Source organism: Mytilus trossulus, chromosome 3 (assembly GCF_036588685.1).
Source record: "Mytilus trossulus isolate FHL-02 chromosome 3, PNRI_Mtr1.1.1.hap1, whole genome shotgun sequence".
Classification (NCBI taxonomy): Eukaryota; Metazoa; Mollusca; class Bivalvia; order Mytilida; family Mytilidae; genus Mytilus; species Mytilus trossulus.
Window position 1 is genome coordinate 70,124,761 of NC_086375.1, and position 23,357 is coordinate 70,148,117.

Here is a 23,357-nt window from a genome sequence, read left to right on the forward strand (position 1 = left end):
CGAATTTGTACTTGAAAAGCTGCATAAGCAACACGAATCCATGTTGAGTAAGATATGCTTAACCTTCAGGTGTCCTTGGAATTATCCGTTTTGGTGCATTGATTCACACCAAGTTCGTGTTGCTCGGTACTGAGTTTTTATATTGGGTGTTTTATGGACTGCTGTTTGTTTTTCAATACTAGTAACTTTCATTTTTGTGATGGCGTGGTCATTTTCTCTTTCAAGATTTACGAGTTTTTTATATTCCTATGATGTCTTCTGTTTTCATTCATGGAATCATTGCTATTTACATTAAGAAACTCGGGGCATCATTCAAATCTGTAAGACACTTTGGTATTTAGTGGTTTAAGTTTGCAATCCCGCTTATTTTTTCGTTTATTGTTTTAAAAGTACTAGCAAGTCCATTGGTTTTTAACAAAATGTTCAGTTTTAGTCATTGTTAAAAATGGTTTTTAGTTGCGGACATCTTTTGATATCAATCTTATTGGCAATCATACCATATTATTCATTTTTTTTAAATTGGCCAATTCAAGTTAAAATTGGTCTTTTCAAACTAGCATTCAGTATTTAGAGAACAAATCTGTCAACTCTATCCCTTTTCTAATATGTTTTGTTTGTTCGTCCAAGGCTAGGGAGTATGAACTCTCTCTAGTTTTTAACACTGCCACATACTGTATACATGTACTAACTAGAAGCTTATGGTGTTGTAACTTGTCAGCCAAGATTTTTTTTCGTGTAATTTATTACTAGTAACTTGGATGAAGCTGCTAGTGCGTTTTTGAATTTGTAATTCTTAGTCATTTATATGTAATTAAGATACAATATGGATACCATTGAGACGACAATGCTCCACCACACCAAATGACATTGCTTTATTCTAGGTGCAATCTATGTGTAACAAGAGTGCATAAGCTGAAATATCTCTAGATACTGTTAGATGGATACAAAGTTTATATCATCCATTGACATTGATAGTCTAGTTATTATTAGCTGATTCATTGTCAATCATATCACATATATGTCTTTTTTCTTGCTAGTTTTAGGGAGGAAATAATTCCATGATTAATTGACAAATATATAACTGGCTTATAAAACTCTTCAATTGGCTTTGTCTCCATTGTATGAACCAATCAAAATCTAGCTTTTCTATAGTAAAGTATAATGCTTATTGTTGAAGGATGTATGGTGACCTTTATATAGTTAATCATTTCTGTGTAATTTAGTCTATTGTGGAGAGTTGTCTCATTTGCTATCATACTAGAATTATTTTTTTTTAATATAAAATGCATCCTTCAAAGGGAAATAACACCTACAAGGGTCAATTGACAATTTGGACCATGATGACATCTTCAGATCAAATCATGCTTTTTACAATTCTCTATTAAAATTTCCTCAAGGTACCATAAGAATTGAAAGTTGTCTTACAAGGGCAATACCTTCTATACAGAGTCAATTGGTAATTCTGGTCATGTGTATATTTTGAAGATCTCATTTTGATGATCATTTATACTACAATGTACATTAAAGTTTCTCCTTATATCTTTTTTAGTTTTCCCCAAAACCAGTAATATTATTCTTCAGGGTTGATAATTGTCAATTTTTCTCCAGAGAATCTCTGCCATGATGGTTAGCTGGCCTGTCATTGGACAGATTTTTAATACAAGATGAGAATACATTTTATAAAAGTAAATGGAAGACAAAGGACACCAAGTGATAAGTAAAAAGAACCCCAAGCACATTTAGCATGTAAGATTGGAAAGTTGCCACACTTTATACACATATGGGTATCTAACAGAAGGCTTTGCAATTCACATAACAATTTTTAGTCTTTTTTCTTTTATTTATACTCTTGATGGATACATCATCTACAAAGGAAAAAAATATCAATATTAAAATTCTGAAAACTAATAAGAGGCATATTTGTATCAAACTGAATTACATTGTAGATAATTTAAGGTCTTGGATAGCATAAATGTCTATAATTCAGGCCACACGCTTAGAAGGAGTTTTAAAACCTGTTCTCTTTGTTCAGAATTCCATATTCCAGGTTTGTACACAAATCAAGCTATTGGTTTCCTCATATGAATTATTTTCCATAATGCATGCTATGTGGTTTCAGTTTTGCTATTATTTGTTGGATGGTAAAGAGATGTCTTGTTGGCAAACATACCATATCTTCTTCCTTCAAGAACATGTTTTTTTGTTTTGTTATAGTATTATTAATAATTAATTCAAACTACAATAAAATATATCTCCCTCCAATCATGTTTATGCATAATGTCAAATCTCTAGACTTTGTATCATGGCAATTCTGTCCTGACATGTTTGCTTCCATAACTGTAGAAAAGGAAAATCAATTTTTTGCCCAACTAATGTTCTTGAAGCTCTTATTCAAGCAAAGATTTAGGATATGCAATCAGATCGTACATATTTTTTTTGAATTTACCTAAATACAACAATGTAGTTATAACTAAGTTAACAAACTTAATAAAGGTACCTACCACTCTTATTCTTTTTCCCATGGCAACAGATGGCAGATTTTTCTTGAACTTTGCCCTCACCATTCCACTGTTTCCATGTGATCTGGTTATTTTTCCCCAGATCACTCTGATTCGACTAGCTTTCTCGTGTCCTGGACAGGCAGTCCTCCTGTTAAAACAAAATAGAAGATATTGAAGAAATGATGTCAGTCTGTATCAGGTATGCTAAAGCTTACTTCCTATCAATAGAATCAAACAAACTCAATGCATTTGTTGGAAATTTTCACATGACCTAGGTGCTTAAAAGAGAATTTATTACCAGCATTAGCAAAGATAAAATTAACCAATGAAACAGTCAATACAATTTAACAGGGACTAAATTCTACAAAAAGTCCCCAGTCTACAGTAATTCCATAGGGCTTTTAAACCTTTACAGACTTTGGTCAAGTCAATGTTGAGCTTCACTTGACCAACCCATTTTACCGGTCATTTTGTTTTTATTATTCATATAAAAAAGTCTGATAACAGGACATTTGGTCAAGCTGAACAAAAACTTTTACTGGACCAGAACCAATTTAAAAATGTCCGATGGACCTTAGGAATGACTTAGCATCTGAGCATCTTTAAAATGTTCTACTGTAACTAGTGTAAAGTTAGGTTTTCATGGAACTGAAATGTGTGATACATATATATTAGAATGTAAATTAATGTATAAATCATTAATTATTGTATCAAATGATTTAAACTCATGTTTTGTCATAAATAAGACTTTTTGGTAGGAATTGTTTCACATTGTGTAATGACTGTGCCTTTCATATCCAACTACAGTGAAGGGTTTGATCATTGTTTATTTAGGTCTTGCTGTGACCTATAGTTGCTTCATTGGCTATCATACCATATCTCCTTAGTTTATAGGAGTAAGGTGTTAGTGCAGTATAGCATATAATATGCAAATCTTAATGGAATTAAAAATCAATTACTATTTTTTAAATTTTGGAATGCAGTTGTTCATAATTTTCAACATTCCGTTTCCGAAAACATACCTTCTGCCTTTGTATACATAAGCACATCTCTTGCCAAGGTAGAATGGTACATCCTTTAAGCTTGTAACACCTTCAATTCTAAGAAGAGCAGTGTTTTCATGCTGGTTACGTAATCCTCTCTTGTACCCAGTGAAGACAGCCTTGCTGTAAAGTCTGAAATCAGTAAATGGTAGTTATTATTATATAATCGACCAGATCATGTATATATATATATATTTTTTTAATTATTGTATGAAATCCATGCGTTTACAACTTAATTTTAAAGTTAATCACTGTTTGGCAAAAGACTTTGAGCATATGCAGTCAAAAATTTCATTTAAGTAAAAATCCTTAGTGCATTTAATAAGAGGCATAGCCCCTATATGTACTTTACATGTTGAGTGAGAGGTTGAATAAAGATGATGCTTTATTGTACATTCTATTCAGTAAATTAAATATTTAAAATAACCATTAGCACTGATGTCAATTTGAAAATTGTCATTAAGTACCAACAGAACTAACATTATTTCTATTTTATCCTACATAATGATATTGAAAAACCATGAAAACACTTGCTGAACTTTGATAGTGCAGTGATACTGGCAATCCCCCCTATCTGGTAAATTTGTGATTTCATAAAAAGCTCACAAATGATTATTTTCAGTGAATAGGACAATTATTTTCAGTGAATATGACATTAATCAAAAGTGGTTCATTTGTTATTTATACTGGTTAGAACAGCTGGAATCTACTTTTAGGTACAATTTCAACCAGTTCATTACTTTTTACAAATAACTGAATTTTCAAATGAAAAAAAAAAAAATTGTCAACAAATACAATGCAATGATTGGTAATAAAAGTTTATAATGCTATTTATTTTCCTTCCATACGCCTTTATCACCCTGCTCAGTCACTCTAATTCTTGTATCACAGCTTTTCAGACAAGAGCAAGCATTATCAACCATGTCAGTGTCTGAGGAGAAGTCATCAGTGATGTCACAATGAGAGAGAAGATATTATCATTTGTCAAGCGTAAAACTATCTTGGGGATTGGAAAACGACAAGTAATAGAACAATAACCAGATAATGGGCATAGAACAGATATCGTTAAATATCAGCCGCTCAAACCAATGTGAAGTTTTTTTTGCTAGTTTGCTGCTATCAAAAATGTTCAAATTGTGGCTTGCAGCTGATATTTGATATCAATGTGTAAAACCGATAATCTATACATATTCACCAGTGCAAGATCTAAGATTACATTTCAATCTATACATACCTTCCAGATTTTTTGGGGGGATTTGGTGCTGCCTCAGACATTTTGGTCAGTCACCTGAAACAACAACAAAATTACATTGTGAAATAAAGCTTCAGGAAGCGCAAATCATAATTGAAATACCAACATATAAATATTGCTTTTCAATTTCAACTCTGTACTTCAAAAACATTTCTTCCAATATACAACTAATATACAGCCCATGAAAACTATTTAACATTTTGATGTCAAAATATAAGTCAAAAGGAGATTTGGGATGCATAAATGAGACTAAAACAAACTTACAATTAAAAGGATGACAGCTGCATGTACAAAATGTACAATGTACATATAGGTCTATTTGTTACATATAAAAATTATAATTGCTACTTTTCTTCAAGTCCATTAAAAATGCACTTTCCTTTTGACAGATGGCTTTAAAACTTACATTCAAACGAAATAAACCAAGCTATTTTTCTAGATGAATAACAATTTGACAAATATATACACATCACTTAGTAGGAAAATTATTAAACATTGGAATAATATATACCTTATTCAAGCTTGTGTAACTGATGACAACTCCAATCAAGAGAAGTGTCCGAGTGCAGTTATGGGTGTTGGATAGTATATAATGTATCGTTCATAATAACTTAATAGGAAAATCATTAAACATTGGAATAATACCCCAAATCTATTTCAGCTTGTGTAACCAATGAGCACTCCAATCAAGGGAAGCGTCTTAGTGCAGTAATGGGTGTTGGATACAGATAGTATAGAACGTATTGTTCATTTGAGAAATGCATTGCACAGTTACTCAATACAAATGTAGGTTTTGGGTAGACTTTTAAAGGGTTTGACAACTCAAAAGACAACTGCATGTCGACTTGGGATGGGGGCAGTATGCAGGTACATGTATTATATAATAATGATGATTGATATAGTTAACATAATATGAGAGTAGGGAAAGATACCTGAGGGTGATTCCAACTCGTGAACAAACTGACAAATAAATTATACCAAACAAGCAACAACATAGAAAATTATACTTGGCAACAACCCAAACCCAACCAAAAACTGGGGGTGATCTTATGTGGTCAGCCTGTGTTCTGTGGACATTTATTTAATTCTTTGGCAATTGTCCTTGCAAAATTAAACTAATCAGGTGTAAGTTACTGTAACAGTGCTGTTCAATATTTCAATATATACCGTACACGTTGTTGGAACTCTCCACAAAATCAACATTTTGAGCACATATTTATGTTTTTTTTTAAATAAATCTTGGAATATATGACAATGCAAACTGTAGTTAAAACAGAGATAATGTCGTGTGCTCTTCAGAGATTTTCCTTTCTACCTTGTGGCGAATACAAGTCAAGTAATCTTATATTAAAAGAAAAATACCGTGAAAATCTCTGGTAAATAATCATTATAAAGACCTTAAATCTACGTTTATCTGTCGTCTGAAGCCCCATCCGTTTCTTTTAGTATAAACAATGAATTATGTCTAAAATAAGATTCAAGTTGGCTTTAATAAATCTAAATTATTATCTATGGAAATCATTATTTTGTCATCATAAACATATATTTTCATCATGCAGACCTGTTGAAAATTGAAAAAGGAAACGGAAGTAGATTTTCTTCTTAACTTCCGGTTTCGGCGCATGCCACCTAGCAACATGTAAACAGAATGTAATGCCAGTTTTAGTAAAAATCAGGTATTTTATGGCATAATTAATAAGAAAAGGGACGCAAATATTTATCAATTGCATGGGAAATGTCCTCAAGATATATACTAACCACTAAAGTGTCACTATTACTAGTAGTTTTACACGATATGCTGTGCAGAATGGCAATATGAATAAGAAATGTTTAGCATGTTGTTATTGTTGAAGTTCATGTGTTGCCTGTAAAATTAATATTGACCATACGTTCATGTATAAAGAGCAGCACATTTAAGAAAATAACAACATATTTAGTCTATTTGTAATTTTTTATATGTGACATGTTACGCTACTAGCTAGTACTAACGGGATGGCATGTGTTATTCAGTGTTAAACAATTTCATTACAAAATCAGAGGCGGATTTAGGCGGGGGCTTATATAGGAAATCACTGAAGGGAGACTGGAGCGGGCCCCCACTTATGAAAATTTCTGGATCCGCCACTGAAAATTCCTTTGTCTCTTACCTTGGACTTCTGTGTTATAGCGCAATAACTAAATGAGCGGAAGAAGTGCTTCAACTTCCCTAGCTCAATCGCTTTACTAAGTATAGATCGACCACATTTACCAAAGGAAGCAATTCACCTGTCACAAACTTATTCTGTAGGTGTCGCTGTTGATACTGGATTGTCTCCCTTGTAATTATTCAAGTCTTGCATGTACATGTGTATATATTTCACTCTGGTTACCAGGTAAACAACTCACTTGTACTTAAAAATATATACTTTTAGGTGGCAACTGTGCTTAATATATTTTGACAAAAATTGAAAATATATACATTTATTAATAAACAAGAAAATTTAAAGGAAAAAAAGATTAAAAAAAATAATTATTGATTATCATTTTATGTATGTGGGTTTAAAGCTTGATGATAGCTTATTTTGTATTGTTGACTGCAAGTCAATTCATTTCAAGTTTATTTTTACTCTTAGGGACTTAATAAGTTGTTTCTTCTTTTTTTAATCAGTGTTACAGTGTACATACATGTATATGAGTTGAAGTAATGTTCAATTTAAAGCTATATATATTTATTTTATTTAAAATAATTTGATTTGAATTGATTTGAATGTAATATTTATTTTTAGGAATTGTTGAGAAAGAGACACTTAGTTTTGCTGTCCACATAATTGTGGAGTGAAGAAAAAAGACAAAGACTAAGATGTCTTTAATACAAAGTAATAACTTTTAAATTGTGTATCACTATTGATTTAAGTATCTCATTCTGAAGCCCCATGATATACATGTATTTGTTGTATAGACTAAATTGTACAGGCAAACATGAGGACTAAGTTATCAAGAATCTTGGTATATTCTCCCAATGTCACATTAGCCTCGATTAATTTTTGCCTCTTACACCTTTGTACCCTGCGTTCATTTTCACCATTATTTAAGGTTTTGTTTTAAGTAATTTTTTTAAATGTAAATTGTTTTAAATCATTATTTAAATTTATTTTAGTAACCATATGGTAACTGTTGGTATATCTTACGTAAACATAAAATTGAAAAAGGAAATGGGGAATGTGTCAAAGCGTCAACAACCCGAACATAGAGTATATATATGTTCCGGACCATATGAGTATTTGGACCATACGCGTATAGTCATGACCATATGAGTATGATACTCGTTTGGTTACTAACGGGTCGGACCATATGAGTATTTGGACCATATAGGTATTTTTTTTTTAAATTACATTATAAAAATTTCAATAATACAGAAACTTTATTTAAAAAACAATGATGGTTACGTGACAATGTATTATTTTTATAATACAAATACTATGTAAAAATTAAATATTGATGCTATAGTTAGCTTTCATCGCTAATTACATTCTGGCAAGAAGGCTTGGGTGACATTTACTTCAACAAGGTATCATAGCTTTTTTGCATTTGCAAGTCTTGGTTTTGCATGACCCTTTTCATTTACACCTCTTGTTTGCGAGTGAAAAAGCTAGCCTTTTTGTTGCTGCGTACAGTGATACCGAGGTCTTTGGCAATTTAGATTTGTCTACGGTGACCGTGTTTTTAAGAAGCTCAGATCTCAAATATCGTAGCATGACTGCAATACACCATACTCACAAGATAACTTAAATAAACTATGTTACTTTCCAGTGACTTCTTGTGTAGCAGTTCATTAAGAATTTTTCTGATTTTGTTTAAGTCGTCATACATGTATTGCCATTCACTTGTAATAACAAATTAGTAATGACCATTGGTATAAAATGTGTTTATTATAGTTTTGACAAGAAAGTAAAACTAACTGTGTGAAACTTTTAATTTTTATTTAGCTAATCGTTTTATTATAACATAATAATAAAATTAACTATATGATAGCGTCTTTTTAATGAACAGTAATACCATATGAAGAGTTTAGAATTATTATAAGTAAACTGTATCAGAGTGTTAATTACCCCGACCATACGCGTACGGTCGGACCATACACGTATGGTCCAAATACTCATATGGTCCGGAACATATACATACATGTATAATATGTACTGTATACATTTGTGACATAACATATGATTTTTAAATCATTTTTTTTTAATAAAAATTATGATGAATGAATTTACTTTTTCCTTTCAGATTCTATCATGTTGCAAGGCCCTGATGCCATTAGGGCAGCAACAATTCTTGAGGATTGTGTCGACCAGCTTTGTGTTCTGGGAAGAATAATGCCAACATCATTTGACAGTCGTGTTGATGCTGTAGAGGTTGGTATTGAATATATGATTTGATGTGAAAATGTTTTAAGATAAAGGCACAAAATGTTATTTATTTATCACACTGAGATTATCAGAATATCCACATGTTCTAGCTACTAGTATTTTGGTTAATTAGTGGATGTTCAAAAGTATGTTAATGTATAGATATAAGAAGATGTGGTATGAGTGCCAATGTCTCTGGTACAGATAGCCAGATTTGTTTGACAGTAACACATTTTATTTTACCTTTTTGTACTGATGTAGTCTTGCAGTTGCAGATATGTGTTAATAGCTTCATGTAGATCATAAACATGTATAATTGGGATGGAAAAGGCAATAGTCCACTGAAGTTCTTCTTTGCATGCTAACTTTGGGAAAATACTTTAAGAAAAAGTTTCACATATTTTACATCTGATTACTTTTGTCACACTTTTTGTATAGGACTGAAATTTAGCTTATTCCTTCAAACAGACAATTTTTGTTTATTTTTTAGTCTGACAGTTCATTTGGACTATCATTTTAAAGAAATCAATACAATTCCGAAAAGTAAAAACAAAAGACAGATTTATTTTTAAGACAAGAACTGTAGCCTAAAGGGAAACAGTTGCATAAGATCAGGCAAACAATTTCCATGCAGTGATAACTGATCCCTGACTGTTGTTTCCAAGCTCAACAGTTTTCATCAATGTAATAGTTGCATTTCAAGTTATCAGTTATATTATAATATTAACAAATGCATTAAATTAGCTTTCGTGGCTGTAAAATCATATGCTACGATTGTTGATTGATTGTTGGTTGCTTTACGCCGCATTAGCACATAAATATATGCTACGTAAATAAAGTGAAATAGATTTAAAATAATGAATATTTATATGTACATTTCAGATGGTACAAAGTGAACTTAATCAACTGGTTGCTGGACAGAAAGATTTAGAACAAAGATACCAGACAATTTTAGCAAAGAGACTAGAAATGAGACAGAATACCAAAAATGAAATGAAACTGACAGAAATTGAAAAGGAAGTGGTGGAAAGTGGACATGATTTGAAAAATAGTACACATGTATTTGGTCGCAGTCTGAGACAAAATCCTTTGACTGGAGATAATATTTCAAAGATACAGGCAGACAGGTTAGTTTGTTAAAATGGCATTAGATATAACAGTTTAACACAAGTTTTGATGTTAAAATACCTACGGTTTTACTATAAAGTTGATTGTATAATGACAGAATCGATGGGATGTTACATTCTGTCTTGCGGTGTCAGTTGTCAGAACAAGGATTAGTTACCTGACAGTTACAATTATCATGGAATATTGATTCAATTGTCTATTATTGTCGAGCCTTTGACTTTAGTCGAAAAAGCGAGACTAAGCGATCCTACATTCCGTCGTCGTCGGCGGCGTCAACAAATATTCACTCTGTGGTTAAAGTTTTTGAAATTTTGATAACTTTCTTAAACTTTACTGGATTTCTACCAAACTTTGACAGAAGCTTGTTTATGATCATAAGATAGTATCCAGAAGTAAATTTTGTAAAAATAAAATTCCATTTTTTCCGTATTTTACTATAAATGGACTTAGTTTTTTCTGCGGGGAAACAAAACATTCACTCTGTGGTTAAAGTTTTTAGAATTTTAATAACTTTCTCAAACTATCCTGGGTTTGTACCAAACTTGGACAGAAGCTTGTTTATGATCATAAGATAATATCCAGAAGTAAATTTTGTAAAAATAAAATTCCATTTTTTCCGTATTTTACTTATAAATGGACTTAGTTTTTTTCTGCGGGGAAACATAACATTCACTCTGTGATTAAAGTTTTTAGAATTTTAATAACTTTCTTAAACTATCCTGGGTTTGTACCAAACTTGGACAGAAGCTTGTTTATGATCATAAGATAGTATCCAGAAGTAAATTTTGTAAATAAATAAATCCATTTTTTCCATATTTTACTTTCAAATGGACTTAGATTTTCTGCGGGGAACCATTACATTCACTCTGTGGTTAAAGTTTTTAAAATTTTAATAACTTTCTTAAACTATCCTGGGTTTGTACCAAACTTGGACAGAAGCTTATTTATGATCATAAGATTGTATCCAGAAGTAAAGTTTTTAAAAAGATTACTCCGTTTTTTTCTGTAATTTACTTTTAAATGGACTTAGATTTTCTTACAATCATAAAATAGTAACAAGAGGAATATTTTTATTGATTTGTTTCCCCATTGTTGTTGAGCCTGTGATTTACAGCAAAAATAGGCGAGACACTGGGTTCCGCAGAACCCTTATAAATTATTTTTTTTAGCTAATTGATGCTAATTTTAAAACTATGTTATAATAAATTATGTTATCAATCAAAATAATTGAAAATTATTGCAGTAATTTGAACAGATTTTTTTGTTGGTTTTGCAATCTTAAAAAATATGACAATATCTTGTCTAAATGATTTATTTTTTTCAATTTCAGAACTTTCTGTGAAGATGTTATGGGTGATACCTTGTCAGAACTGATACAAAACTGTAGTTTCCAATGCTTGATTGAATCAGTTGAAAGAGAGAAATTCAAAAAAGCTAAGCTACAAGAAACTATCCAAAAGTAAGTACGGTAATATAAATGGAAAAAAAAAACAATCAACACTTCTGTTGATCTCAGCTAATCAAATTAATGTTCCTTGGTCAAAAGTGGTCAATCCAAATACTTGCAGAAAATATAAAATCAAAAAAGATAACAGGTTTTAAGCATTTTTAGCAATCATCCCTATGTACATTCTGACTCGGACTTCTCTTGAACTGAATTTTAATGTGTGTATTGTTATGCGTTTACATTTCTTCATTGGTTAGAGGTATAGGGGGAGGGTTGAGATCTCACAAACATGTTTAACCCCACCGCATTTTTGCGCCTGTCCCAAATCAGGAGCCTCTGGCCTTTGTTAGTCTTGTATTATTTTAATTTTAGTTTCTTGTGTACAATTTGGAAATAAGTATGGCGTTCATTATCACTGAACTAGTATATATTTGTTTAGGGGCCAGCTGAAGGATGCCTCCGGGTGCGGGAATTTCTCGCTACATTGAAGACCAGTTGGTGACCTTCTGCTGTTGTTTTTTTATTTGGTCGGGTTGTTGTTTCTTTGACACATTCCCCATTTCCATTCTCAATTTTATTGAATCTACAATCAACCATTTCTGTATAAGAAAAGATTACAATATGCCCATGATTGAAACAGAATGGACCATGTTGTGAACACAAATCTGAAATCCTCACTGTATGAACATGAAGATAGCATTTAAAAAAATCATAATGCATTTGCATGTGTATTTTTTTTTTGCAATTTAGTTAAATCAAAGCAAACAAAATTTAAGGTTGGCAGTAGAAATTGTTAAAGTAATGTTTAGTCAAATGTTTGTGGAATTTAAAATGCTCAATATGCTCAACATAACTTCAAGTCAAGATCAGTAGATGTAATTTCTGGTTCGAAAGGCAAGACCCCACTCATAAGATCTATAAGGGAAATACCATAAAAACTATTTGCGCTGTAAAGTTCTTAGTTGTCATTTAATAGTCAAAATAAAATTAGCACTGTATCCTATCTTGAGTTATTGGAAAATCAGCAATTAATAATAAAAAGCATGTTTTTGTCTGTTTAGGGAGGAAAATGGAAGAAAAAGAGTTAGAGAACTACAGAGAAAGTTACAAGATATTAAAAAAGAAAAAGAACAAGATCTTCAAGATAGAAAAGGCATGATTGCCCATATTAAAGATCAACTTCAAGAGGCCAAAGCTCGTACAAATATGGAAGGAAAATACATAAAGAAAAGTGCAGAAGTTTCTATTGCCCAGACTCAGAAACGGTGTACCATTTCAGAAAAACAAGCACAGGATGAAATTGAGGTATTATTCTATTAAAAGAAAAAAAATGTGGTATTCATACATGGCACAAAATCATATTATACTGCACAAAAAAAGAAAGGACAGTTCTTTAATTACTTTACTTTATCTCAAAGTCACAGTGATTAGATTAAACAGAGAGAAATAGTCTAAGTTACAAAAAAAGAATCCAAGCAGAATACAGTCAGTCTAAGCTACACGCAAATAATAAAAATCAGAAAACAGTCAGTCTAAGCTGTACAAAAACAATAAAATAAGAAAATAGTTAGTCTTAGCTGTACAAAAACAATAAAATTCAGAAAACAGATAGTCTAAGACAAAAACAATTGAAGCAGAATATTTTGTAATGATTTTTGTTTATTAAAATACAAAAATGTATTTTCTTATAATATTCAGATATATTTATGTGGATATAAAATAGACCATAAAATTGAGAATGGAAATGGGGAATGTGTCAAAGAGACAACAACCCGACCAAATAAAAAAACAACAGCAGAAGGTCACCAACAGGTCTTCAATGTAGCGAGAAATTCCCGCACCCGGAGGCATCCTTAAGCTGGCCCCTAAACAAATATATACTAGTTCAGTGATAATGAACGCCATACTTATTTCCAAATTGTACACAAGAAACTAAAATTAAAATAATGCAAAATACATTAAAAAATTTCATCAGGATGAGAGAATAAAAAAACAAAGTTAAGCCCATACTACAACCCAAAAACTACTTTAAAATGTCACCTAGATTTACAAAAATGTTCATTTATATTATTAATTTGTTATGATCTTATTGACCAATCTGCAAATGTTTTAACAGAAATTAAGACAACAGGTAGATGATGAAGAAAGATCACATAGCGAAATAGAATCATACCTCAGAACCCATCATGATGTAAGTAAATTCCTCAATGATTCAAACTTGATGTTAACTTTTAACTGCTAAATTTTCTGCAATTACATTTGTACTAAATTATGGGGAAGATTGTAGTTTAAAGAGATGAATTAGACTCAGATGATGTAAACAGATTTCGAACACTAAAATAATTTGCTAACTTTAAAGTGCCATGCATATTATTGAATTACTTATAATGAAGCTTAGATGAAAATACTATTTGCAGGACCAATTTTATTCAACATGAATAATGTGTATAGTATTGTGGTATTTATAAATGAGTATCAATAAAAATTCAGATTAAGAACAAAACAGTTTTTTTTTTGTAATTAGGACAATATGGTAAATTCAGAAATGATTGCATGTATTTATTATTGTGATTTTTGAAAAACGGACAAAAAAATGCAAGATTTATTATTGTGATGTCAGCAAAATCTGCATACAGATATATGTATGAGATATAAGAATCCAAGTTCTTATATTGCAATACTCACTCAGTTGCAAATTTTTGCATTTATAAAAACCTTTCAATAATTTCTGAATTTACAGTAGTTAATGATATTCATGATAGGTGTAGATAATTTGAGACAGAATGTGAATTATGAATAAAACATCATTGCTCTTCTTATTTTTCAGGAACTTGAGAAAAAAGAGAAGTTTTGGCAAGAGAAGATGGAAAAAGATGTAGATGCCAAACAGCATGAATTGACAGTAATAAAAGCTGCAAATCAGAAAGATTTTACAAGGCTTCAGGAACTTACAAAACTGGTAAATATTTGTTTCAAAGAGGGTTAAAAATGTCTGATTTTATAAGTTCTGTTGGAGTGATTTTTTTCCATCTTATCTTGATGCCTTTCAAGATAGGAGGATGCTAATCTGGAAGTGACAGCTCACATCAAATTAATTTGTATAATTCTTTAGGAAGAAACCATGAAAACATTATATCTTGTATACAGATGACTTATGTCCTGAAGTTTTGGTCTGCCTCTAAACATTTTATTATAAAACATCCACAATTGCACCAGGGTACCACAGTGCTATAAGGTCCTGGAGAGAACACTGCCATTGTCCTTGACCTAAATTTCATGTTTCATTGAAAAACTGTATCGTGTTTTTTTAATTTTTCTTATTGAGGAAAAACGAAAGAATAACAATATTTTGTAAATTGAATCAATGCAAGTTATACATGTCCATGAGCCAGGTTTTATCTGACTTTTACCTCATTTAATGGATCAGTAATGAACTTTTAGTTTTCATTGTAAGGTTTGTTTCACAGATACTTTAAGCAAAAGGTAAATTTTATTTTCTGCATGAAAAGAATTAAAGTGTGATGTATTTCTGCATATTTTGAATTTTAGTTTTTCAGTACACAGGGGCGGATCTAGCCATTTAAAAAAGGTGGGGGGGTCCTAACCCAGGACAAAGGGGGGTTCCAATTACATGTCCCAATTCAAATGCATTGATCGTCCAAAAAAAGGGGCTGGTTTCCAACCCCCGGAACCTCCCCTCTGGATCCGCTCCTGGTACAGTATAGTATTTTTATGTTTTGAAAAATTATGCTTTATGTATGACAAGATGATATAATTTAAACACAGAAAAACCAATGAATTTTTCAATACTGTATAGCCTTGTTTATGTTAATACTTTTATTTTCAGTACAAAGAATATGAACAAGTTGTTGTTGAAGACAGAATTGAGAAAGAGAAGGCAAGAAGGAAAGCAGATCAAGAGGGCATTGAACTCAAAGCTAGTATCAGAGTAAGTAGTCCTTACAAAAAAGGAAGATAATTTCATTGCTACTCTCGCTCTGTTTGATTTGTGTTGGTTGAGATTACAAGGCAAGGGACATTGGCTAGATAGTTGTTATTTAGATTATTTCTTTGAATGGTCCTACAAGACCTACATTGTAATTTGGAACTAGGGTAACTCTTGATTAATATAAAACCAATTAAAACCTGTTTTAATCTATATACTGTAGCCTGTTATCATAAGTTGAAGGTTTCAAGGATTTAAACCTTTTTGGTTTAATTTTTCATTTTGCTTTAATTCTTGATTGTTCTCAAATCTGAGTTTTTATATAGTGTACTCCTTATTTATAAAGTAAAATCTGTCATAGGTGAAAAATGCTGTGGACTTATAAATTTTTCTTGATATTGCACTTGCATTACACAATTGTGTGCTTATTTGTTTGAATTCTCAAAACTGTAAAAGCTTATTGAAAATTAGCATTTATTTAAGGTGGTACCTAACACTACAGGGAGATTACTCTGTAAAATCACCTAAACGTTTTAATTATGTTGTGTTGATAGGGGAATATTAAGCTTCTCATTGATCAAAATAAGTGTTTGTCAAACTGCTATCTAACCAGTGTAATTTTTCTGATAAAACGGTTGGTTAAAATTTTTTAAATTTTATATATTTTTGTCAAAGGGTGAAAGTAAATACTTTGTCAAAATTTTATGAAAATTAAACAAGCCAAATTAATTTTAGTGAAAGTGTTGGGTACCACCTTAAAAGCTTTTTGTGTGAGCCACTCTATCTACCATTATTTAATATCCCCCAAAAAATTAATTCATAGAATCACTTGATAAAATTTTTTATTATTTTTTGTATATTCAATTAAAGAAAAAGATTGTTTAGGAAAATGTCTCAAGGTGTCAATATTTTTCTTAATTTGAAAATCTGTGAACTAAATTAAACAAATTCAAAAAAATGTGAAAGTGAAATCTGAAATATTGGGCATGTTTGTGCATTAAATGTGAGTTGTTTTTCAAAGTGAGATCATTTAAAAAAAAAATCACTATCATTTTGTGTTACAAAAGGGAGACAATTAACACTTTTTATCATAAACTTAAAGGTATTTTTTAATAATAATAAAATATCATTTAGGATAGTCAATACAGTTTTACATTGTTTTGTCAGTTATTGTGTTGAACACGAAATGTTCTTGTTTAACTAAAGATTAGACTAAACATTTGTAATATATGTTATTTAGTTTATTTTTAGGAGAGCTTAAAAGCTTCAAAAACTCTTGTAGTGTAAAGATATTTTCAAAATGGATTTTACGTTTAAACTGTAATAAAATTTTGTTGAAAATACATATATTAGTCAGTTGTGTTGTTTCAATGCATAGGCTGATAGAATTGTGTTTAATATCACCAAAGAGTGTAATTTGACACCATTTATTGAGAAGTTTTAGAAGGTTCTTATATTCTCCTCTTTCTATTTTGAGTAGGCTTTCATAATTTTGAAATCAATTTATAAAAGCTAGTGTGACCATGATCATCTAAAAGTGATTTCAATTTCATAAAAAAAGTGGCATTAAATGCACTGACATATGTTAGAAATGGGGAGATAACTCATAAATAAATAGAGACTATCATATGGCTTTTTCAATATCACATTCATATCAACCAGAGACACCAATATTATCCCAAGAGCTCTGCTAGGGGGATTATATTGGTTGAGGGTTGATATGGTGTGTGATATTGAAAAAGCCATATCATATACACTTTATTATATACATATGCTTCACATAGATTTTTTTTATGTGACATGATGTCATACAGATAAGAAGGTTTGAAATGACATCATACAGATTATAGGTTTGACATGACGTCATACAGATAAGGGGTTTGATAAAGCCTTTGCCACAGTGACTGCAATCAATGATGTGACGTCATACCGATTCAACGTGTGATAAAGCCTTTGCAGCCGCGCTGATATCAATATCATCACGGTGGCTGATACAGCACGCTTGCCAGTGATTGTATTACACATATAATTTATCTGTATTTACTACTAAGTTTATAATAAATTTTAATAATACACACAAGTTCCTCTTTGATACACTTAGAAAAATAAATAAGTAAAACATAATCAGTATTTTTTGGTCTCAAATACAAAGCTGGTATGGATTTCGGGGGAAATATTTTCTAAGATAACAGTTGCTGCCATTGCCAAATAAAATTATTGAATTAATTTTCAGTAAGCTAAAAACCAGAAAAATGTTATTGAGAAACATGTAATAAGGAAATCTAAATCTACCAGTTTTCTAAAAAAAAAGTTAAGTCACATTTAATTGATGTTGAACTTTGAACAACACACATACAAAATCTTATTGATCATTTAAAAAAACCACAAACAAAAACAACTCAATTTGAACAAGATATTTATCAAGATACTGGGTTATTTAAGCACTTTCAAAAATTTCATGATTTCATTTACCAATTAGATAGTGTTGTTCCTAGTTTCTGCGGTCTTTAAAAGTTCTCATCATGCTGGACTTTCTGTTTCTATAGCCCAAGCTTTTTTTTGTACAACAAACTTTTGGTGAAAAAACAAACTTGTACTCAATACACAGTTTGATTAATGTTTGCACCATATATTAGGTCAATTAGGAATTATAACATAAGCTCATATTGCACAAACAATTGTAGAAAATCACCAAAATCTAAATTGTTCATTCTTTATTTCTCTGTTTTACAGATCCAAGCCTGGTGGAGAGGAGTCATGGTTAGGAAAGGATTTGGACCATACAGTAAAAAGAAGAAAGGAAAGAAGGGCAAAAAGGGAAAGAAAGGAAAAAAGAAGAAGTAGACTTGAAATATTTGAAATTTACTTTTGTAACTATTGTTTAACATGGACTGTGATAATGAACAAGTTATTTTTATTTTTATCTTAATTTTACTGTATATTTTAATATATGAACATAAAGTTTTTGTTGTGAATATATGAAATAAAGAAAATACAACTCTTATTTTTGATTATTTGAATAAAAAATGTAAAGAAAAATATGACATCACAATGAACAATACAAGTATACTTTTGAAAAAAGCAGTTTAAAAAAAAATCTAGAAACAAAATTACTAAAGTGCAAAGTTACAGAGTTACCGTTTAATATGATCATTGGATTTGTTAATTTTCAGCCTTCCATACATGTATGAGCATTTAAAGGGCATATGATACAGTTTTGATTCTGTATTTACAAGTTCGTGAAAATTTGCATATAGGCTATTTTTTACCTGATTAAATCAAATATGTAATAAAACATATACCTTCATGTGCTACTTTTTGAGTAAAATGAGGTCGAAATTTTGTATATTTGCTCAAAATTCAGATTTGTGGCCGTAATTTCCTTTTCGAAAGAAGACATAACTTTTTTGTTATAAAAACAAATTGTTTTCTGTTAAATAATCGATAATTTCTGTATTTTATAAGTATTCTAAAAAATTATGAATTTTTTATTCAGAAATAACTCATATTTATCTAATGTTCATGAATTGAGGAAAACACATAATTTTTTGCAGCATGTTTATCAAAATTAAAAAAAAATCCTCTATTTACAGTTTTATAAATTTGGGTCACATAATCTCCCTGCAAATTGCTGTTTTGAAAAATAGGGGTCCATGAACTCGTTTTCAAATTAAATCAGTTTGAATGATAAAAATCCGTTGAAAAATGCATCTTTTCCCGATATGTCACAGTTTGACGTCCCAAAAATAACATTTTATGTTAGCAACGTCATTACCTCCCCTGTAACTGTATCGTATGCCCTTAATAAAGTTACACAGAGCTAAGCAACTATAATTGAAGTTATAATTGTTAGAGAATGCAAGTTGAATTGTCATGCGCCATCAGTTCTAATTCTAATACAAAATTAATTGAAATTTTGAATGAATTGACACCATGAAAATTCTGGATTAGAAACAGTCAATACTTAATCTTGACAATCTATAAAGAGTTATATTTTAAAATTTTGCTTCCTAGCTTACCAGGCTGCATATTTACATCAAAACTGCCAGAAGACCCTTAAATTACAAATTCTACCTGTTTTTACAAATGTTTGCCTATTATTTTGAAAACTATGTTTGATTGAGATTTTAAATAGTAAAAAGTCAGCTTGGCTAAAGTCATCTGACAGTTGAGTCTTCATATTTAAGAGATAATGCCCTTTTAGTATGTAATTTTTATTTTGCCTAATAATTTGAAAACTTCAATGATAGACAATTTGATTTCAAAATTGATCAGCAAGACAAGATCTACAAACAAGTTTAATGGATGAAATCAAGGAACATGATACAAAAAAAACCATGCAAGAGGAGTTGCAGTAAAAAGGTGTACTTTACAGTTCTATCTGCATAACTTTATAACCTCAATAAATTGGAGCATCCTGCCCTCGTCCATCATACATACCTGTATTCAGATTGAACATTGTACAATGTAACAAGCATCACTAAAATTAAAAGAGGTAGGGCCAAGTTTCCTTGAATTCATTTCTCACCACAACAATTCAAAAAGGCTTGCAATCTTTTAATCTATATTTACAATATACAGCTGAATGTACTTGAGATTTCAACAATAGTGTGGCTTATTTCATTACACATGACCAGTTTGCAAATGCCTGATGATAACTGAAAACCTCAAATTTGACAGATTTTGGCAAATTTCGAATAATACCCAAAAAATGTGAAAGAATGACATGGTTAACCAAACCTCAAATTATTTTGGACTTAAAGCTATAGATTACCATTCTTATTCATTTTGGCGATAGAAATCCTTTGTTAAAAATAAGACATGGTTTAATAACATACCAAAAAGCCATGAATTCTGTTTTTAATGATATATTTTCAAAAACCTGATTCACAAGAAAAACAAATATCTTCATTATTTTACATTATAGGCTTTAAAAACATCACACATAGGAAATCTTGTCAAAATACAATGACTTGGTGTATTTTTCAGACCTTTTAAAAAGCTTTAGAAAAACCTTGTCCACAACCTATGATCCAAAATGTTTTTATGCATCTAAAAGGTGCAAAGGTTAATGGTAAGTCCCCAGAAAACCTTAACCCCTGAGACACTCAACAAGTAGTTGATCACAGATGGTGGCCGAAAACTGTTGTAAATAAAGGGGAAATTGAACCAAAACTAATGTTTCAACACAAACCAGATACACAAGTTTGATTTCAATTGGCCCAGTATTTTCAAAGGAGAAGATTTTTTTTAAAACTTAACAGACGCCAAAGTGACAATAGCTGACCTTACCCTGTGACCTTTTAAAGTAAGCTAGAAAGGTGAAGAAGATGATACCAAGAGGACATTCAATATATGAACTGATATCAAATGCCAAAACAACACAACATTTGGAAGTCAATAAAAACACCAACAAGTTTACAAAACACAACATGGAAAAATAAAAACTGATTATCAAAAAAACTCTGCAGAAACTTACTATTTTTTAGTTATCAACTATCACATTTAAACTCTTTAACTAAACCTAAGACATGTCACTATCAAAGGACAAGGTACAATAAGGCCAATGATTTTTGGCCCCCCTCCCCTATTTTCTCATTTTTCAAATTCTGATTTGGAAATTTATGTTAAAACATTCCCTGAAGTTTGTATGGTTGAACTTCAAAACCACTAATTTTGGCAACTGGGTCAGGTGAGGGGGTTAACTTTCTGTTGTTATTCAAATATTATAATTATTATTCATTTTGCAGGTGATTTTACAACAAATTGTTTATTTTTTATTGCCTGCGCCAAGTGACCCAGGAACTTTTTATTCCAATGTCATGAGAACTGTTTTTACTGTCTAAATCACCATAATTTTTTCCGTGTCACATAGGCGCATGCTATTAAATTTTTAGAAGCAATGGCCAAAAATTGTTATTTTTCCTTCTTTTGACGTTTTTGTCGAATTCAAAAACTGTATAAAATAGCTGATATGTATATACTATTTTGGGGGAAAAGATTTTAAAAATTGAATCTATAGTTTGTATTTCCCGCTTTTTCAACTTAATACACCATTCTGGAACTCTTACGACTTTACCTTGCAGGTAATGAAAAAAATGGTGTCCGAATGTAAATTAGTGATGTAAACAGGAATGGCGGATGAGGAAAATCCTCATTTAAAACATAGGTATTTTATGTATTTAAAGCAAGATTTTCTTATTTCCAAGTTCAAAGACAAAACTTAAACTCTTACTTTTACTTTACTCAATAATCTGACAAGTTGTCACTTTGTGAGAACACATGGAAACGTGTTTTCATTTCGATACGCCCTCTCCTCTGGCTCTGTCTCTGACTGCATGATCCCTTCTTCTTCTTCTTCCATATAAGAGTTGGGTTCCTTTAATGAAACGTTTAAACTCTGCCTCTGGTTTTATATTCATTCTCAATTTTGCCAGCATACTGAGTACGAATGTATCTTTTCTACTATGTCAGTATTATTGATTGATTGCTGAATTCCAGTTAAAGATTAAACCCACGAATTATAGTTAACCCGTACCATTGTAAACTCGTACCAACGTCAACTCGTACCACTAAAATAAAACTCGTACCACTGCAAACTCGTACCACTGCTAACTCGTACCAACTTATTTAAATGCATTTGATTGGTGTTTAATATGAATAGATACTGTTATTTTTTCTTAATACCTCTTAAAGTCTGTAAAATGTACATAATTTGAAAGTACAATGACCAATTTGTAGCTAATGTTCCATGTGTATTATATAGATAGACAATACCGTGGCAGATTTGATTTGTTGTCTCCCTTGAAAACAGTCTTTATTAAACTTTTGCTGATAACCATTGGATTTAATTTTTAATCTTTCCAAATCAGTTATTTTGAATAGATTTGGATACTTTTCTTTTGTTTCTCAAGGGAATTTTATGACCAACAGTTAAAAGTATGAAATTTATTATATATAATATTCAGCCCTATGTAACGATATACCCGACCGTGCGAGGGCTGAAAAGCCAGTCAAGGTCGTTAAACACTTCCATATATATGACGATATACCAACCTTACAAGTTTCTACAGATAAAAAAAAATAAGAAATTACATTTATGTTAGTGTCTAAATTAAAAAAAACAATGTATTTGCCCTAGTTTTCATTAAAATCCAGTATAAAATTCCAGTAATTCAACTTTTTTTTTATTAAATTTACAAAGAAAAAAACCCATAAAACATTCGTATTTTTGAATATATTTTTAATGGTGTACGACTTCCCAGTGGTACGACTTTACGTTGGTACGAGTTAACTTTTTTGGTACGAGTTAACATGGTACGAGTTTCCGTTGGTACGAGTTAACTTGCTTCCAAACCCACACATTGATAGTAAATTTGTTCTTAATTTATATGGATGAATACACCTTATTGCTAATCCCTGTTGACCCAGCCGCTTTTGACGCATACTACAATCAATTTTCCATTGTGGTGTCAGATATTTTGTTCTATGACGTCAAAATTTCATGGGAACCTGTGCGATATCCAGTAATGGCTGACAAATAAAGATATTAAAGGTATATTGAAGATAAAGGTACTGGTAATAGGTGGTATAAAGATTTGACAACTTAACATGCTAAATGCAGTTTGTGAGGGGGTTATAGTTAAATATAAATA

General features: G+C 30.9%; 3 protein-coding genes across 9 annotated transcripts in view; 2 read left to right on the forward strand and 1 right to left on the reverse strand.

The window, feature by feature from the left end:
* Positions 1–1,757: 1,757 nt before the first annotated feature.
* Positions 1,758–4,948, reverse strand: LOC134712268 (large ribosomal subunit protein eL33-like). Its single transcript, XM_063573646.1, has 4 exons — positions 4,779–4,948; positions 3,524–3,676; positions 2,502–2,649; positions 1,758–1,865 (listed from the first exon to the last, which is right to left on the reverse strand). The coding sequence occupies exons 1-4, from the start codon at positions 4,817–4,819 to the stop codon at positions 1,842–1,844; spliced, it is 366 nt and encodes a 121-aa protein (XP_063429716.1). The 5' UTR covers positions 4,820–4,948; the 3' UTR covers positions 1,758–1,841.
* Positions 4,949–6,340: 1,392 nt separating this feature from the next.
* On the forward strand, positions 6,341–18,706 carry LOC134712270 (dynein regulatory complex protein 9-like). Of its 2 annotated transcripts, XM_063573647.1 has the most exons (10): positions 6,341–6,472; positions 7,562–7,651; positions 9,060–9,187; positions 10,064–10,308; positions 11,640–11,768; positions 12,818–13,061; positions 13,873–13,947; positions 14,584–14,715; positions 15,604–15,705; positions 18,436–18,706. In XM_063573647.1, exons 2-10 carry the CDS (start codon positions 7,636–7,638, stop codon positions 18,544–18,546), a joined length of 1,182 nt encoding a protein of 393 aa, XP_063429717.1. In that variant the 5' UTR covers positions 6,341–6,472; positions 7,562–7,635; the 3' UTR covers positions 18,547–18,706. The 2 variants fall into 2 exon arrangements, with proteins under 2 accessions (XP_063429717.1, XP_063429718.1); XM_063573648.1 differs by lacking the exon at positions 7,562–7,651 and having other exon boundaries at positions 6,454–6,472.
* Positions 18,707–21,815: 3,109 nt separating this feature from the next.
* Positions 21,816–23,357, forward strand: part of LOC134712271 (run domain Beclin-1-interacting and cysteine-rich domain-containing protein-like) — a 32,356-nt gene continuing 30,814 nt past the window's right edge. For all 6 annotated transcript variants that reach the window (XM_063573649.1, XM_063573650.1, XM_063573655.1 and 3 more), the window contains exon 1: positions 21,816–21,871. In XM_063573649.1, the coding sequence (XP_063429719.1) occupies positions 21,837–21,871 (35 nt within the window). In that variant the 5' untranslated portion in view covers positions 21,816–21,836. The remainder of the gene's footprint in view (positions 21,872–23,357) is intronic.

Bases quoted from the DNA above. Each gene is read 5' to 3' on its own strand.
- LOC134712268 (XM_063573646.1), bottom strand. From the start codon at position 4,819: ATGTCTGAGGCAGCACCAAATCCCCCCAAAAAATCTGGAAG. The intron at 3,677-4,778 runs GTATGTATAGAT...TACTGATTTCAG, and splicing joins CCCCCCAAAAAATCTGGAAG to ACTTTACAGCAAGGCTGTCT. The intron at 2,650-3,523 runs GTATGTTTTCGG...TTGTTTTAACAG, and splicing joins TATGTATACAAAGGCAGAAG to GAGGACTGCCTGTCCAGGAC.
- LOC134712270 (XM_063573647.1), top strand. The intron at 11,769-12,817 runs GTAAGTACGGTA...TTGTCTGTTTAG, and splicing joins CTACAAGAAACTATCCAAAA to GGAGGAAAATGGAAGAAAAA. The intron at 15,706-18,435 runs GTAAGTAGTCCT...TCTGTTTTACAG, and splicing joins AACTCAAAGCTAGTATCAGA to ATCCAAGCCTGGTGGAGAGG.